General features: G+C 31.4%; 1 protein-coding gene across 1 annotated transcript; it reads right to left on the reverse strand.

Moving 5' to 3' along the window:
• Positions 1-13,445: 13,445 nt before the first annotated feature.
• On the reverse strand, positions 13,446-17,617 carry LOC124354373 (uncharacterized protein DDB_G0292186-like). Its single transcript, XM_046804776.1, has 3 exons — positions 17,459-17,617; positions 14,617-15,415; positions 13,446-14,250 (listed from the first exon to the last, which is right to left on the reverse strand). The coding sequence occupies exons 1-3, from the start codon at positions 17,600-17,602 to the stop codon at positions 13,763-13,765; spliced, it is 1,431 nt and encodes a 476-aa protein (XP_046660732.1). The 5' UTR covers positions 17,603-17,617; the 3' UTR covers positions 13,446-13,762.
• Positions 17,618-17,861: the final 244 nt, after the last annotated feature.

Here is a 17,861-nt window from a genome sequence, read left to right on the forward strand (position 1 = left end):
GACAGATTCGTCTGTTACCATTTGAGCAAGGATAAGCTCACAGAAATCGATTCTTTTAATCTTATCAGCTGCAGGTTATAGCTGATATATAATCTTAAAGACGATGAGGTTTTATTACTAATCTTTTTCGTAGGACTCTCCATACAATTGTTTGTGGAAGTTGCAGCTCTCTGCTAGCTCTTTCGAGTCAATTTACCTGGGCTGCGAACAAATGCTTGCTGTATGCGTGCTACATTTTCATCACACGTGCGCGCCGTTCAGAAATTTTCCCTTTGCACAAACACCCATTATTAATAAAATGTTTATACCAACGTTTGATACACCACCTATCTGGACGTTGAACACCATACTTCGTTCGAAATGCACACTGAACAACTGTCGTCGATTCACTTCTGCAGTACTCAATAACACAAAAAGCTTTTTGTTTAGCAGTCGCCATCTTAGAATCAACTGACGCTGACGCGCTGTAAACAGCGCCTCAAGTGAACGAATGAGCAACTTACTGAAACTTTAGAGCTTCCTTAATTCGCCAACGGATAGAGCTTAGCTCTCCTTTTATTCTCTGTAGAGCTATACATTTCTAAATTTGTGGTATTCTTTATTAGTTGTATATATATATATATATATATATATATATATATATATATATATACGTAGCTATTGGAATTTACTCTGGACGTAAACATTTTTCTAGGATTTTGTGATTTTTCCCGTTCAAGAAAATATATACTTATAACAGGACTGAGTTATTACACCGATAGTTATATTACACCAACGGTCATTGTTACGACCTCAATAACCCATTAAATTATCCTTCGTACAGCCTTTTATAATTTAAAAAATGTAAAAAAATAAGAAGAAAAATATTTTTCAGATATTCAAAATAAAAATAATTGAAACATAATAACTACTAAAAATAAAAAAATACGAATATTATTTTTATAAAAAAGAAGATTTTTATATATTTTTTGGAAATGGAGAAGAAAAATATTGTTCTGTTGTTGTAATTAAAAATAATAGAATCATAACAGGATTTGAAAAATTATTTAAAAAACACTGCAAATATTACGTTTATAAAAATGTACTTTATAAAATGGTTTTGATTTTACATATTTTTCTACTCTTCTTAACAAGAAAGATCTAAATATCTGTAGGAATGCAGTTTTGATTTAACACCTGTTGACTGAAGATGTGGAAGGTTTAATCTTGTGAGCTATTTTCAATGCAACATGAGCCGTATAATCTAAACATTACATTTTGTGTGGTATTTGTATTTTCGTAGACTTTCATCTAAAACTAAACCAATGCAGTTACTCAATTGTGAGATAGTCTTAAAACCTTATTTTCATTTGTTGTTAGTATTGTTTTTCTACTCTTTTTATTAGCAATCCCATTATCCATTTGCCTGTTTATGTTTTTACAAGTCAACGATGCGTTAACAAACACAACACAATGGGGATGAAACAACAAAGAAGCTGATAATTATCCTGTAATAAAGGTTCAACCATCACAATGGCAAGCGCTTTAACGTGGTTAGTGGTTGGCAGCTCACTTCAAAGTGTTCACACAAAGCTCTATTCCCAAATGAAGAGCTGATTGCATAGTAGAATATAATGAACTAAACATTTTGTAGCCTAAATGCTTCATACCTGTATGTTTAACATCAAAGAGTAGTTTAGTACTTTATACAAATCAATAAATTTAAAATAAGATCTCATAGCGGTTATGAGTTTCATTGAAGAATCCTTACATCCTATTAGGTGAAGAAGCTGTTTTGGGGTGCAATATATTGTAATGTCAAGCTAATATTCTCAATTTCTATATTATTTATTTATGCATGTAGTCAACTAACGCATTTCTGCACAGTATACGTGTAACCAAAACCTACGTAGCCTCGTTATGACATTCATAATTCAACATGGATTAATTGAAATTATTAGTACACAATAATTAGTAGGAATCAAATTGTAGGTATCATAGCTATAAGTTTGTTGTTATGAACCAAATAGGGGCAGTCGACTCCTTGATGATAGCTATATTAAGCAGCTAATGTGTAAAACCTTTTATTTCATAATATTCACCAAATATTACATTAAGACAACAGTTACCAAGTAAATATTAGGAGAAAAATGGCAATAGGACGCGAAACAAATTATTTGTAAAACATTAACGCAGGACCATATCAGTTTTACTACAATTGATATGGCTTTTATAAGAATAAATAATATCTTAGATTTGATATTTCACAAAAGATATATAACTATAGAGAGATAATAATCCGTTGTGAACTTCATGACGTTTTAAATAAAAACATGGGTTTAAGCAAAAACTTATAAGTACGTTGTTTATTATGTAACTTTTACATGATTGTAAATTTTTTAGTAGGGCTTTTTAAACGTAATGTCTTGTTACTAATGTTTTTATTTTAAGATATACAAGGAAAACGTCGTTTGAAAATGACGATAAATCTTTTGAAGCATATTATCATTAGTAACACTTCCTGTTAGGGTTTTAGATGATAAGACTGTGAAAACGTATGGTCAGTCACCTTAATCACCTTTTGAGCAAACTGATCATTTCGTTGTTCTTTACAATTACATATCTAAGGGGATATATTTATAATTTAATACTTAGTAAATTAGTTCCTTTACTGGTAAGCTAAAGATTAACAACCGTATCAAGGAAAGTTGTAGAGGAAAATTATCATAAAATATACTCCAGGTAGTCGCTCTTCACACTTTAGATCTTTTAATGTACGAAACGATAAATTTACGTAAAGATTGTCAAAAAAGTAAAGATATAAACAAGGTTACAATGTTAGTACTATGGTTAGAGGTAAACAAATTTCATCTTGCTGCACATACATAGCAATGTATCAGTGAGTGCATCACAATTATTATTTTAAAGTGGGTAGTAATGGTGTAAAAATCAGTACTACACCTAATCAGTAATAATTGTTATGATTGTATTTTTAAATGTTTTTTTATTTTGTATTAATATCCTATTATCTAGTTATTTGAAATTTCGAGTTTTATGGATGAGTTAGTTAAATAACATTATTTATTATTGCAATTAGGGTGTTTTTAGTATACGAAATGTATTATTATTTATAGCTTGGAATTTTGCATATGTGTTATGATAAATTTTTAATATTATATATCCTCTATAATATGCTCTTTATTTTATACACATTGTAATTGAAACTAAATTAAAACTACTTTGCAAGTATATAATTTTGTAAATCAACTAGCCCTTCTACAAATTAATATCTTTTCATTTTCCTTTGGATAAATAAATATCAATAAACCTTATTTAAAACTCAAATATTCCATTAAAACCTATTGTCAAACACTGAATGGAACTTAACCTCAAATCCAAGCCGCTTAGCGGTGGTTTGAGATAGTGTCCCGGAGTGATATCTATGGATTAATTCAGTGTTACAGTGTTAAGTTACTGTACCCATTATAAAGTAATGTCCCACACTAATAAACGATTACATGATAAACTAGAAAGTTGTGGTAAATGTAGTTTTTATATTAAATTTCTCAAAAACTATGAGATATGAAAAACCTAAGGTCTGTAAAGGTAATAATATAAATCCTGGTATTTAATAAAACTGCGACGAGATTTGTAAAACTATTTGTTTTTATTTTATGATATATAATTACACAAGAGAATAGTTCTGAACACATCTCGATGAGCTAGCTTCGTTAAGGTTGCAAGCGAAATTTGAAATCCATCGAGCTCATTTTATTTTCATGCGGACGGATATACAGACGACACACAATGATTCATGTACAAATTTAATATTTACATCAACCTGATGGACTAATGAGATATTGTTAGCCTAATAAGTGATAGGCATCAATGACGCTCAGCCAAATTTTACGGTTGCACAGGCACCATCATAGAACTCATTCTTGTCAACGTAGAAAAGAAGTTGCATGCAAAACTGCAGATGCAATATTTATCAAGATATCTTAATGCATTACCTATTCACATTTTACAGGAAGTAATCTTTTTGTAATAGGATTCAAATAAAGGCTCTAGTAAGCTAGAGAGGGTACTATTACCTAAGAGAAAGCCAAAACCAAATAACTTCACAGACTTTTATCGTTTAAGGAAAAAATTTGACTTGTTAAAATCTCATATGCATGGCCAAAAATGTTTCATTACTGCATTTTAGTTAACCTTACGATCAATGTACAAACATTCTCTAATATCGATATACAACATTCACAATAAATATAAAAATACTTTTTTAGATTTTAGAGAGTAAACATTGACCCCTTTTCAAAGGGAGTAGAAGCGATAACTTTTCAATTTTCAAATTGCAACCCCTACCCTCTAAACACCTTATGTATGTAAATATTCATTAAAAATATAAATGGGTACATATAATTTCTCAAATTGTTTTTTGTACATATGAGTATATGTATACGGGTTGTGTTATTTGGACTAAAAGTACATATTAATTAAAACTGAATACTCAACCTCAATAAGTGTTCCTCAAAATCAGAAGATATATGAGAGGATGGGATTAAAGGAGCTCATTAACCCAGAGCTGACCCTCAGAAAAACCTCAATTGCACATGATCTGAGACATCATTCAAAAGTTTCTCCAATTCAAGACTTAATGAGGTACTTTTCTTTGGTGTATTTCAATACATTCATTACTCAATTACACGAAGAGACTTAGTTATATAATATATATAACTTCAAGATTAAACTACTATTTTCAGAAAATGAATCTACTCTATACGTTAAATGTTTAAATGTTCACTCATAAACGTTTCGCCCCAATTAGTACTGTTGATGGTAAAAATCATATTAAATATTACATGTTTAATATTTATACCACTTTCCCTTACGATTTTCGCATGAATATACATATTTATTGAACTACAACTTATTAGTGGTTTTGATATTGCTTCATGGATATTATTATTTAACGGATGTATAATAAGCTCATATATTAATGGAATACAACATCCAATTGTGTCCTGGAAATGCGTATTAAAGTGAATATTTTGTGTCAACTCATATTATTTTTAATACACAACTATAAATAATATTAACTTAACAGTTTACATTTCACGGAAAGTGTTTTACAGCGGTAATAAAATATACTCGACTTGCGTCATGCTTAGTTATTTGTGTAAAATAAAATATATTTAAATTATTGATGATTATAGTTGAACAGGTTGGATAGTATATGTATGAGTTATGTAGTCTATCCAGCGTCCTTAACACTGCACCAAAATCAACAGTCATCATGTTAAAATAAAACTCGTTTTAGATGAGAAAAGAGTGTTAAAGTACTCTTATTTCAAGCACAAGTTTTTTTGCGGGAAAGGATTGAAACTCTTTCAATTTTAATATAAAACTAAAAAATGCAGGTTTGAAAAGTAATAAATGTTAATAGTACGAATTAAAAGGCTTTACGGTAACGACGCATCATTTAGCGGACAACAGTGACTAGCCAAACCAATCAAATCATCCAAACCAATAGACCTGAGATATGGAGTCCCTCAAGGGTCTATCCTCAGTCCTGTGCTTTTCCTGCTTTAAGTGAACGATATAAAATCATCGCTTCTGCATGGAAAATTGGTGCAGTTTGCCGATGATACGACTCTCTTTTTCAATGCAATGTCAAGCGAAGTTTTGGAACAACAGGCTTTTGTTGAAATCAACAACTGTGTCCAATACTTCCACAGCCTCAATATAACAACAAACTCTTCAAAAACCAACGTTTTGAATTTTGCCTTGCGCACTGCGGGCAACCAGTGTGAGCCGGCCATTTTGTTAGATGACCCTACACTGGAAGAAGTCTGCTCTTCAAAATTCTTAGGAATGCACCTCGATCGAGGGCTGACTTGGAATGAGCACCTTGACCATGTTTGCGCAAAAGTCTGCTCAGGCATTTTTGTTTTGAGATCTTTAGCCAAATGCTGCCTGAGTCAGGCACTGATTACGGCTTGATTTACCCCCATCTTGCCTACGGAGTGGTCCTTTGGGGAGCTTGCGCCACTCAGTTTCAAAGAGCATTCAGACTCCAAAAAAAGCAATTCGAGCAAACCAAAATCAAATTTAGAGAGTCGTGCAGGGAAGCTTTCAAGAAATTGCAGCTGTTGACTCTGCCGTGCCTCTACATTTTGGAAACAACTTTGTTTTGTATGAGTAAATGTGCCTTAACCAGAGGCCATGACATACACATGTATGAGACGCGTGGCAGAGCAAACTACCGGACTGGGAGACACAGAACGTTAGTTTATGAACGCCTACCTTCGCAAGCAGGTGTGCATTTCCTCAACAGACTGCCCAATTCAATTAAATATGATCCAACGCCCAAGGCGTTAAAGACTCGCCTCAAACGCTTCTTGGTGTCTCAAGCATTCTATAATGCAGGTGAGTTTTTGGCATTCGACAGGGAGACCACCCAATTAAAAGACTGACTCTGCTGTACTAAGTGGGTTGCATTGGCGAAGAATGAAAGGGGCATGATTGTAAAATTGTATGTATATGAATGTGTATTGTGTGTATGAATACCTGGAATTTTAGAAACCCCGTATTGACGTTTGCCATACAATGTATATACAATGTCGCTGCAATAAAAAAACGTTTTGATTTTGATATTTTGATTTTGAAATATGTAGTAGATCGTACTTCTAAGAATACGGTACTTGTTAAAGTAACGTACAGGTATGTTGGGTTACTACAAGAAAAATTTTGATTAAATATAAACCATCAACTATAAATGCCTATAAGGCAATTCAGTCATTGTAATGTATTTGTATCAGTTTGTAAAAGTTATAAACGTTTTTTACTTATATAGTATTTTAAAGATGCCTAGACGAAGATAAAATATCGACTACAGAAGAAGGCAGTGGTATTTTTAGTAATCCGTTCTGAATATAGAAGGAGGAAAATAAAAGCAACATGTACACTAGGTATCAGAGTAAGACATGAAAAAAAAAACATTATTTGATTTTACGTGTTGTATTGAAACAGAAAAAATAATGTAGGGGAGTATATACTGAATTTTGACACACAACAGGATACATAACATTCCAGACGTTTGCAAAAATACATTTTTAATCAGTGATTTATGGATAAAAGTGAAATATGCAATCAATTTTAAAAGATTAACATAAATTATAACAACAATCTAGCGATTGTAAGTATGGCCAGGATTCTTACAAGAATTAGGATGTATGGAGACTGTTTTAATCCCAAATATAGTTTCAAAAGTGTTCATAAGATAGCAGTAAGAAACAATTTCCGAGTTTCCTTATTGTTTGCTTGACAGTAAGACTCAGGGGCAATCATTGTAAAAATCTCTACTCTATTTACATAAGGAAGTCTTTATTCTTAGCCATCTCTTCTCTGCCTTTGGCTGTAAGCGCGATATAAAGGTGTCAAGGTTTCATACAAAGAGCTAAAAACTAAGTGCGAAAGTCTGCAGCTTATGAGTATAAAGCACTTTTATGTAACTTAAAAACAGAATTAGGCATGTTTAAGGTACGTATTATTACAGTTCCAGGCTAAGGGCGTCAGGTGTTAATCGAAACTGAGTATGGTTTTCACTTAAGATATTGCGCGTGTACGAGTATGAGGACTTCTTGTTCGGATGAATTATATTTCCAACGCCACGAGATCCTGGACAATGATAATAATTCTACAATATAATAGTTTTCCTTTGTTTCCCTCAATAGAACATACACACACATGTGTGTAATGTATATATATATAATATATGTATATGTATGTGTGTATATATATGTATGTATATATATATATGTATGTATATATATATATATGTATATACATATATATATATATATATTTATATATATATATATATATATATATATATATATATATATATATATATATATATATATTTAGGTCTGAAGAGCCTCCTTAGGTAAAGAAGAAATTGGTTGTGGTCATGGTAATTCACTTCGATCTAAGATATTTTTGCACTATAGTTGAGCTAACTTTCTTACCCCAATAAAAATATCCATAGATATGCAGTTCTGAAAACTCTATTGATTTCATAACAAATATTTATTATATAAAATTATATATCAAACATTTTATGGTAATTTGTTTTTTATATCTACATTACATTACTGATCAAGCACTGAATACTTAATATTTGTTGAAATGTACAGTAATTCGTATAGTTTTTTAAACTTCCAGCTTTGTGCTCAAGTGCAATTCCAGAAATATTAGAAATTATCAGTTTTATTACTATCAAGATCATTCACTCTCAAAACTAAAAGCTTAAAATTTAAAATATTAGGTACACTAGTTAAAATTATGAATGACATCTACTCGTATATTACAATGCTTAATTAGAATAGTTAACTAAATGTGACAGGTACTTTTAATTAACGAATACTTATTGCAAAAATCAATTCTTTTCTCAGGGAATGTTTGCAATTTTAGAGGCCAATGAGCAAAGGCCTCAGATCGGAGTGGAAAGGCCTGCCTTAATGAAATAAACCCAAACGGTCTTAGTCAGCTCCTTTTCAAATTGACTTTTACTACATTTTATATATTCCATGATACCATAATACCAATGTAAAAATATTTGCTAAATCACAAAAACTACATGAAGTGGCATACACGGGCATACACATCTTAAATCTCAGTATTGCTAATGTAGACATGAAGCATAGAGATAGAAATACTGACAGAAATCAGTGATCTTTTTAGCCCTATGGGTGATTTGTTCATGTATTATTTTTTATATGTTATCTAATTTGTAATAGAAAACCATTAAATAACAGTTTTTAATCTTACAATACTTTATAAAGAAAATTGATACATTTCTTATGAAGAATTTTGTCAAATTATTTATTATTCTTTGTAATTCACTAGTTATTACCTTTATACATATCTCATTACATTTAAAACCTTTCCACTGAGAATGATTATTACTCAGGTTTTTCTTACAAGCTACACAGGGGATCAATCAAGCCGGAAGCCCCTCGTAACTGGGTTAATGTCAGACACTCGCTTGTCACTTTACTGTGACAACCCTGCCTTACGGGAGTTGAGTTTCTTCCTCTTTACTAAACTAGTAACCTGGCACAACTTGGAGCTTCTTATTACCTCATTTTAAATTAATAACTTGATTTTATAATACCAAAATAAGAGACTCATGACATGTACCTTTTTTAACAACATTCAGCTTTGTTGCATTCTACCTCGCAAATACGAAATACAGCGGATATGGAAAATTCGAATTAGATTTCATTAGTGTCATAAAACATTACAGAAGATGTTGGCAACAGCCGCGTGCTTACTGGTGTTCTCAAGGCTTGTTTTAATGTAAGAGCATCCTAAAGTCTTAATAGGAAAACTTAGTAGAGTGCCAAACGTTTAATTTTTCACGGCAGAAGGGCTCCTTATGTTTTGAAGAAGGATTGTCACTCCTTCAACATCTCTTACTAGTCACACCCGAGTTCAGTTTATGACCCAATCACCTTTTCTGCAGTTTATGTCAGACAAAATTTCTAAAGCTATAAATACAATTAATTTTTATTAGTGCAAGTACAAATTTATTGCTATAACATTTTTTTAGATACATCTCCGATATATATATATATATATATATATATATAGTATAGTTTTAACAATCTCTCAAAATAAAATCTACTTAACCGTATTAGAATATTGTTAATCCGGATCTGTAGGTAAAAATTACATTCCATTTTTTACCTAAGTAACGTTGCTTTTCGTTGCTTTTTATCTTATCTTGGCTAGTGATTTACAAATTACGCAGCACATAAGTTAAAATGCTTGGGTTTGTAGATTAAAGTGGATTACCAATTACGTCGAGAACCATTTTAACAATGAAGTGATTACCAAAATATAAATGTCCATAATATTCTCAAAGAAAAATTACCACAATACTTATATTAGAATAAACTAGATTGAACACGACAAATATGGTAGTGGGCAACCATTATGATGTCATGCTCAGTTTCGTTGTTTTAATAACAATAAAATTTAAAGTAATAGAGTATTTTTTACGTATTTCACAAATTAATGATTATTTAAGAACAAGGAGGGACTCTACACATGTTGATTAAATGTTACGTAGGTTGATCTTCTTATACTGTTATTGGTGTTTTACTGACTAAATATAAATCTTTTTAGTTGGTTATTTATATGTAATAGTTAACGAATGTCGGAATCATTTTGTACATAAACTACTTACAATTAAGTAAAGTGAATGTGTAATTTGCTTTGTTTTCAATTAATAGTAGTACCACAATATTAGCAATATAATGATTAAATATAATTGAAATAAGTCTGATTCATATATAATTACAATAGTACGGTGATATAAAAGTGGTCAAGACAAACTTTAAAGTTAATATTAAGGTTGTTTGCCCTTATTTTGTTACCTATGTAACGGTTACAATTTACGATATTAACAATAATTATATGAACAATTACAGTTTATGTAAAATTATTATCGTTTACAATATGTGAAGGTAAGTATTGAGAGATAGAGAATATATCCGTAAATGTTGAGAACCATAGTTCAAATTTTTTAAACATCGGTGAATAATGTGGAAGAGATCCAATAATATCTTAGTTTCAGTTTTCTTGAAGACTAAAGAAAATGTTATTGTAACAACCGGAGGTGTAGAGAGCAGTAGTTGTGGAAACCACGTACGGTACTTTTCCAGTATGAGGTAGCAATTTGAATATCATAGCAAAACATAAAAACAATATATTTGGTACTACATTTACTAAACTCCATCTTTTATCATATTTATTTTGTGGCCAAACTGCTGGTTTTTTTAAATCAAAGAGACAGAAATTTTCAGTAATACAAACTAGTGTTTATATATATATATATATATATATATATATATATATATATATATATATATATATATACTTTTTGAATTTATTTATTGAATTATATTCAAATCCACTTCCAATTGTAAGTTCTTTTAACATACTCAGGTTTTTACAGAAACGCATTTTTTTATAATACAGCAATCATATTTAACAGTTTAGAAAATATAAATTTATTTCTTTTAAATAAATAAATAAAAATATCTTTATTCATTAATCATATTTCAACGATAAATATAATTTTTTACATCTTCTCTGGTAAAATCAATATATAGTTAAAAAATAACAATAAATACCATAAATTTTTTCACACCACAACAATACATGCATTAGTCTAGCCCTAAGAAAAATTTTGTACTTAAAAATTCCCACCTTGTGTGATCTGGAAGGCCATTAGACAAACGACGCCTGAAATACGAGAAGCCTTCCTTCTTAGGAAGGGAAGTTTTTTGTCCTGGGGGGTGCTTCGTTTGGAAACTTCCATAAGGTTCAAGAGCCTCTCGACCAGGTACTGTACCCTCCAATAATAAGTGTCTTGTGGATCATGCAGTATGCCACCAATTTACATACTATTTCCACAGGTAGCATTTGAGCAGCATCACGAAAATAAGAGACACGATCATCAATCCTGATGTTTAAAATGAACCTGATTGCAGAGTTTATATTATATTCTATCGATGTCACCTCATAATTTGCTTTTCCTTATACAAAATAACAGTATTTGAATACTGACTAAACCAATAACTGCATGAGCTGCAGCTTATCAGATTCTTGTAGCAGTGTTGTTAACCTGTGCAGGCCTTCAGACTTCTAAAGCCTGGGAGGCGTGAGAAACGTGGTCAGTAAAAGTAAGCTCACCATTAAGCAAGCAACAAGAGTCTTAACCCTATTACAACTGTATAAGGTGTATTGGGCTGAGACAATTGCCTTGAAGTACACATAGGCACCTCATATTTTAAAGGAAGGCTTAGTAGTCTCGCTGCCAAGCTTGGTGATCAGCTGTCTTTTTTGAAATTGGAATTCAGCAAAATTCTTGAGAATAATCAAGTAAAACAAGTGTGCTGTATATTTAAATATCCTTTGCTTCAAATAAGGCACATTTGTGAGGGGCATGCATGTAATGTTCTTACTTTTGAATCCTGCTTACAATTTTAGCAGACTTTCGTTATTAATGACATGGATAATTATTTCTTTCATGTCAACTTGTCTACTGTTTTTTACATTGCAGGTAGTATTGAAATTGGCTTTACCTGTTCAACAAAGGTGAGTACACTAACTTTAAGCAGTGAGCGTACTAAGTCCTTCTTCATTCTCTTTGATAAGCACCTCTTTGCTAGATGTTTAATAGGCCCCAATGTAAATACACTCACAATTTTAATCATCTGTGTGGAGAGTCCATCTTTCCTACTGCACTTGAACTAAAACAAGAGGGCATTTGCAATAAATGTGATATATTGTGTATCCGCATTCATCATCATTTACACTTAAAAACAGTTAAAAGTAGCCCTGACATCGAGGCTAAACGGTAATAGCGTAATAAATTGTTTCACGTAATAATGTAAGATTTTACAAAACTCTATCTTGATAGGGTCGGTACTGTTGATTATAGATAAATAGCCTTTACGTAATAGAATATAGTAGATGTTACGTATAAATAAGTACCGAAATCACTTGTATACCTGACGTATGATGCATACTGATTTTGCAATAATGGTTCCAGTCCAAATGGCTCAGAACAAATACCGAGATAGGTAAACAGATATATACGATTTGGCCAACATCTTAGATGGTTCGTTGCGTTCATACAAATACATATGCTATTTTGATTGGCCAGACTCTACAAGAAATATCTACAATAAACTTTGGTCAAACCATAACTAATCTTAGGTAGAAATTGGTTCCAATTGTAAATAGTGTAGACTTTGGTTATAAGATTGAGGGAAGCGCAAATAAATTAGTGCGAGCTGTGAAAATCTGGCGAAATATCCGCTCAATCGAGAGCCTGAATGGTTTTGTCGATATCTGGACTGTAATCTTTCTTGGTTTATGCACAAAGCTTTACTACAGCCGCTTATTTATTGTGTAACTATTACATAACATTTTTACTGGCAAAGACATTTTTATATTTATATTAATAAATGCGCTAAATATATGAAACGTTTAAATTACACGAAACAATACTATGAAAAATACCTATAAAAAGATCAGGTTTTTATAAGTACACATATAACTATTATTTTTGCGTAACACAAGCTAGGGTTGTACCTCAGCACAGTCAATTACAAAATGTTACTCGGAGTAACAGTTACGTCTTTGTCATTTCTACTGTTCTCCTTATTAATAATAAACTTTAATTTAAAATTATAAAAAAAAATTAGAAGGCATAATATTAATAAGATTTTATTTTATTTAATTATAACTTAAGAAAGCACTGCATAATTGATATACTACATGAAGTAACCAGCTCTACACAACGTCGATTGTTTGGAAATGTAATTTGACATTTGTAAGGCTAAAGTTAGTTATACAATGGGAGTGAAATTAATTTAATATTAACAAATTTTAAATACTAATCATTTGTTCATTTTTTATTCATTTTTATAATATATTACAATGTTTTCAACATGAAATGTTGCTTATATTATGTCTTGAAAAAAAAAAAAAAATATTAACTATTGCTGAATAATGAAGATGCAAACGTCAGCAAATTACCAATATGCTACGCAATTTTGAAGATTTGTAGTGTTACTATATTACGGGAACCCAGAATCTATTGAGTACACTATCTGTTAGCTCGTAAATCCTTTCTAAAGCGCTTTTGCAGATTATGGCTTAGAGTTAATTCTGAATTCTCCTTTAGATGACTATCTACATTTTACGAGGGAGAGATGCCCTTATCCATTTTTACTTTAATCGGAACTGCCGTTTTCCCTCGATGACTCAGGTCAGAAATTCCACTGTGAAGAGCATGTGCGTCGGGAGGAGTAACCATATTACCTTGGTTAAAAACAATTTTATCACCATCAGAACGGTTATGTATATTTTCTCCAGGAGGTGTATCTATGTTCCTTCTTTGGTGGAGGATCATGTTTTCTTTTACAGCAACGTGCATTTTGTCTGCCGCAGGCTCTTCAGGACGGATATCTGAATGTTGTCTAGGAAAAGATTCCACATTTCTACCAGGAGAGATAGCCTTTGTACTCATGGGAGGATTGACCATATTCGCTACTGGAGAAATATTAAAACGGGTTTCTGAACGGATACCCTCGTTATTATTTTGTAAAACATGCATGTTTCTTACAGGATGGATTCCATTATTATTAATGTGATGGATACCCTTATTGTCTCCTGGAGAAATATTCAAACGGTTTTCTGGATGGATACCTCCGGTATTCTCTTGTAAAACATGTATATTTTGTACAGGAAGGATTCCATTATTATTCATGGGAGGAATGGCCATTTTCGCTCCTGGAGAAATATTCACATGGTTTACTGAACCGATACCCACGTTATTTAATTGTAAAACTTGCCTGTTTGGTACATGATTGATTCCATTATTATTCATGGGATAGATATGGCCTTATTTTCGCTCCCTAGGGGAAATATTCACATGGTTTTCTGAATGGATACCCCCGTTATTTGCTTGTAAAACTTGCGTGTTTGGTTCTGGATTGATTCCCTTATTATTCATGGGAGGAATGGACATCTTCGCTTCTGGAGAAATATTCACATGGTTTTCTGAACGGATACCCACGTTATGTAATTGTAAAACTTGCGTGTTTCGTACAGGATTGATTCCATTATTATTCATGGGATGGACAAACGAATTTCCTTTTGGAGGAATATTTATAGGTTTTTGAGGATGGATACCTCCGGTATTCTCTTGTAATACATGTATATTTTGTACAGGAAGGATTCCATTATTATTCATGGGAGGAATGGCCATCTTCGCTCCTGGAGAAATATTCACATGGTTTACTGAACCGATACCCACGTTATTTAATTGTAAAACTCGCCTGTTTGGTACATGATTGATTCCATTATTAATCATGGGATAGATAGCCTTATTTTCTCCCGGGGAAATACTCACATGGTTTTCTGAACGGATACCCCCGTTATTTGATTGTAAAACTTGCGTGTTTCGTTCTGGATTGATTCCATTATTATTCATGGGACGAATGGACATCTTCGCTTCTGGAGAAATATTCACATGGTTTTCTGAACCGATACCCACGTTATTTAATTGTAAAATCTGAGGTATAACTACTCTCTGTGCATGACTTCTTTCGTGATGAGGTTGCCCATAATAGTTCGTATACTCCGGGTGCCTTTCTATTCCATCCAGTTCTACTCCCACGTACTTCCTCTCCATATCATCGAACCACTGTGCATAGGCGTTCGCTCTGGCAACAATCGGCTCGATTCTTGTTATTCTAAAGCTAACGCACACTAAGGTGTTAGGATCTCTGCCCGACAAGCAAGAGTGTCCTCTACAGCAGTCACTTTGTGAGTATTTTGGTCCACGGCACTGTAACAATACAATGTTATTGGTTATTTAGCAAGCACCTTTGTAATATAAAATTAAGGCTATGTTGAGAGTTTATGTTAAGCAATTTTAATGATCAGGGAAGTGAGGACAGTTACAAATACGCCTTCAGTTATAATTCCTTAATGATTGATACTTGTTGTAGGCTATAATCTTATATTACATAATAGCTCCATTTCTTTGGTGCTGATATCTTGTATCACTGACGGAAGGAAAATGTGTTTGTTTTACAACTGACTTATTCTGGAATAGATTAAGTCAAAGCTGAGATGTAGGTTTGAGGCAAAGAATATTGTCTTCTATTACGTATGATACGTTTAGTTACAACTTATTTTCCTTATTAATCTATAGTTTACCCTTCCAAATTCTCGAGTGATCAAAACTATAATAAACCATATCTCATACCTTAGAATAAACACTATTGTAGCAATGGAATAAAATATTGATTCTTTGAAAGACGGATAGTGCAGACTTTTGGACTACTCAATAGAATTAAAGTAATGTCTAATGTTATCTTATTGATAAAACAATCTCTATGGAATATCAGATTTTAAGTTCTAGAATAAATTATTTTTAATGTAAACAAATTTACAGATAAATATATTTTTAAGTAAATTTAACTTATTACTTTGAAATTTAAGAAAATAAAGTTATTATTTATCCTATGATATTGTTTTCTATAAACTAAAAAGTAATAACGGAACTAAAAAATTATTATCAAGCAATAAACTTTCTTACAATAGAACATGTCACATAAATATATTTAATAAACTCTTTTCACCTTAATAGAATTTATATTTTCAACATTTAAAATTGCCAGAAGTAAAAGATTAAGCAACAAAACCTCATATTGTGCTTATTTTCAAAGTGTTTGATAAGATAAACGTTTTATTTTCAAACCACGTAATTGTATCGTAGCTGTAGAGTTAGAACTAAAAACAATTTTTTTCATTCATTATTTAATTTTGTATTCTTAAATTATTAACTGTATATTATCTGTTCAAAAATGTAAAATTTTGTATATAATTACTTTTGTTACTGATATTGGAACAATTTCTGATAGTAAACGTTTATTCTCCTCTAAAGATGTTAAAGCTGATCATTGTAAACATAAAACTCTTGTGGTAACAAGCTTTGTAATAAATACTGTTGATAGTTGGATTCAGTGATGTTAATATTTAAACGTATGTAATAAATAAAGCGTCATTGTAAATAATCGTCCATAATTTAGTTTTTACCTTATTTTAAAGAAATTCCAAAATCTTTGTATATAACTAAGATTAGTAATGGAATAGAATTTTATTTTAGTCTCAATACTGACTAAAAATAACCTAACTATAATACATCTATAATACATTTAGAATAGTACTTTTAAACATACTATAAAGTTTTATTGAGACATGTTTTACAGTATGCAGAACATATAACAAAACACTTGTGTATTGTTTATTATAGAAATGAAGGTAGAATCTACTTCTATTTACACAATTAACCTAAGTTTAATTAACTCTTTTCCAGTCATAGGGTAATTTTTAACATATTTGAAAATAAAAATTTTTATACATTACATTTCAGGGAACATAAAATAGCAAACACATTGAATGATGGATACATTGTCTAGATTAAGGGAAGAATATTATATCCTGTTCGTTAATAATTACTAGTTTTGTTTAAGGATTATTTTTATTTAACGGACATATACCCTTTATACATGTATGTAACAAGTGCTTGATTTCGTCATGAACATTAGAACATTCAAATCACTGTGAATTTCAGACATTTTCGTATTCCTTTCCATCTTATATTTGAATTGAAACTTCATATTAACATTTATCACTACCAGTTTAGCATGATTATATAAAGTCTATCTGTGCCACTCTGCTGTCGGCTGGTCTCTAGAGGGTTAAACATTAAACCCAGCAACCCCGATTTTAAAACATAAACTGTTGTTTTGGTCGTTTGATAAGACCTATGTTTGATGATTGAGTCATTTTTCATAACTACGGTTCCCTAGTTTAAACATACCTGTCTATTCTCACACGATTCAACTTGTGGTTTAGCCCGCACCGTCAAGAGACAAGCCATCAATAAAAGCACAAAATTTTGCATAATTTCTAGGCTTTGTACTGTAACAAGAAAGTGGTTTTGATTGTAGGTGAGTAAATACATGTACGAGAAGATTTAAAAGTGATAAGGACATTCACAGCTTTGGAACAATAGACATTTACAATTTTATTGCTCTTTTATCGTCGCAGGGACATCTTTGTAATAGAAGCAATTATCCCACAGTAAACGTGAAAGCTATTCATGCACCAGGTACCATAGTTGTGTATTAAGGGAACACTTTATTCCAAACGTACTGTTTATGCAACTGAACCATATATCCATATGTGGTTTCTTATTTATTAAGTTAAATATCAAGTACTCA

This window comes from Homalodisca vitripennis, chromosome 2, assembly GCF_021130785.1.
Source record: "Homalodisca vitripennis isolate AUS2020 chromosome 2, UT_GWSS_2.1, whole genome shotgun sequence".
Taxonomy (NCBI): Eukaryota; Metazoa; Arthropoda; class Insecta; order Hemiptera; family Cicadellidae; genus Homalodisca; species Homalodisca vitripennis.

What these genes read in the sequence shown, in the direction of transcription:
- LOC124354373 (XM_046804776.1), bottom strand. Translation starts at nt 17,602, where the DNA reads ATGTATTTACTCACCTACAATCAAAACCACTTTCTTGTTACAGTACAA. An exon ending in AATCGTGTGAGAATAGACAG is followed by an intron (nt 15,416 to 17,458) that starts GTATGTTTAAAC and finishes GTATTGTTACAG; the next exon opens with TGCCGTGGACCAAAATACTC. An exon ending in TATCCGTTCAGAAAACCATG is followed by an intron (nt 14,251 to 14,616) that starts TGAATATTTCTC and finishes CAGAAAACCGTT; the next exon opens with TGAATATTTCTCCAGGAGAC.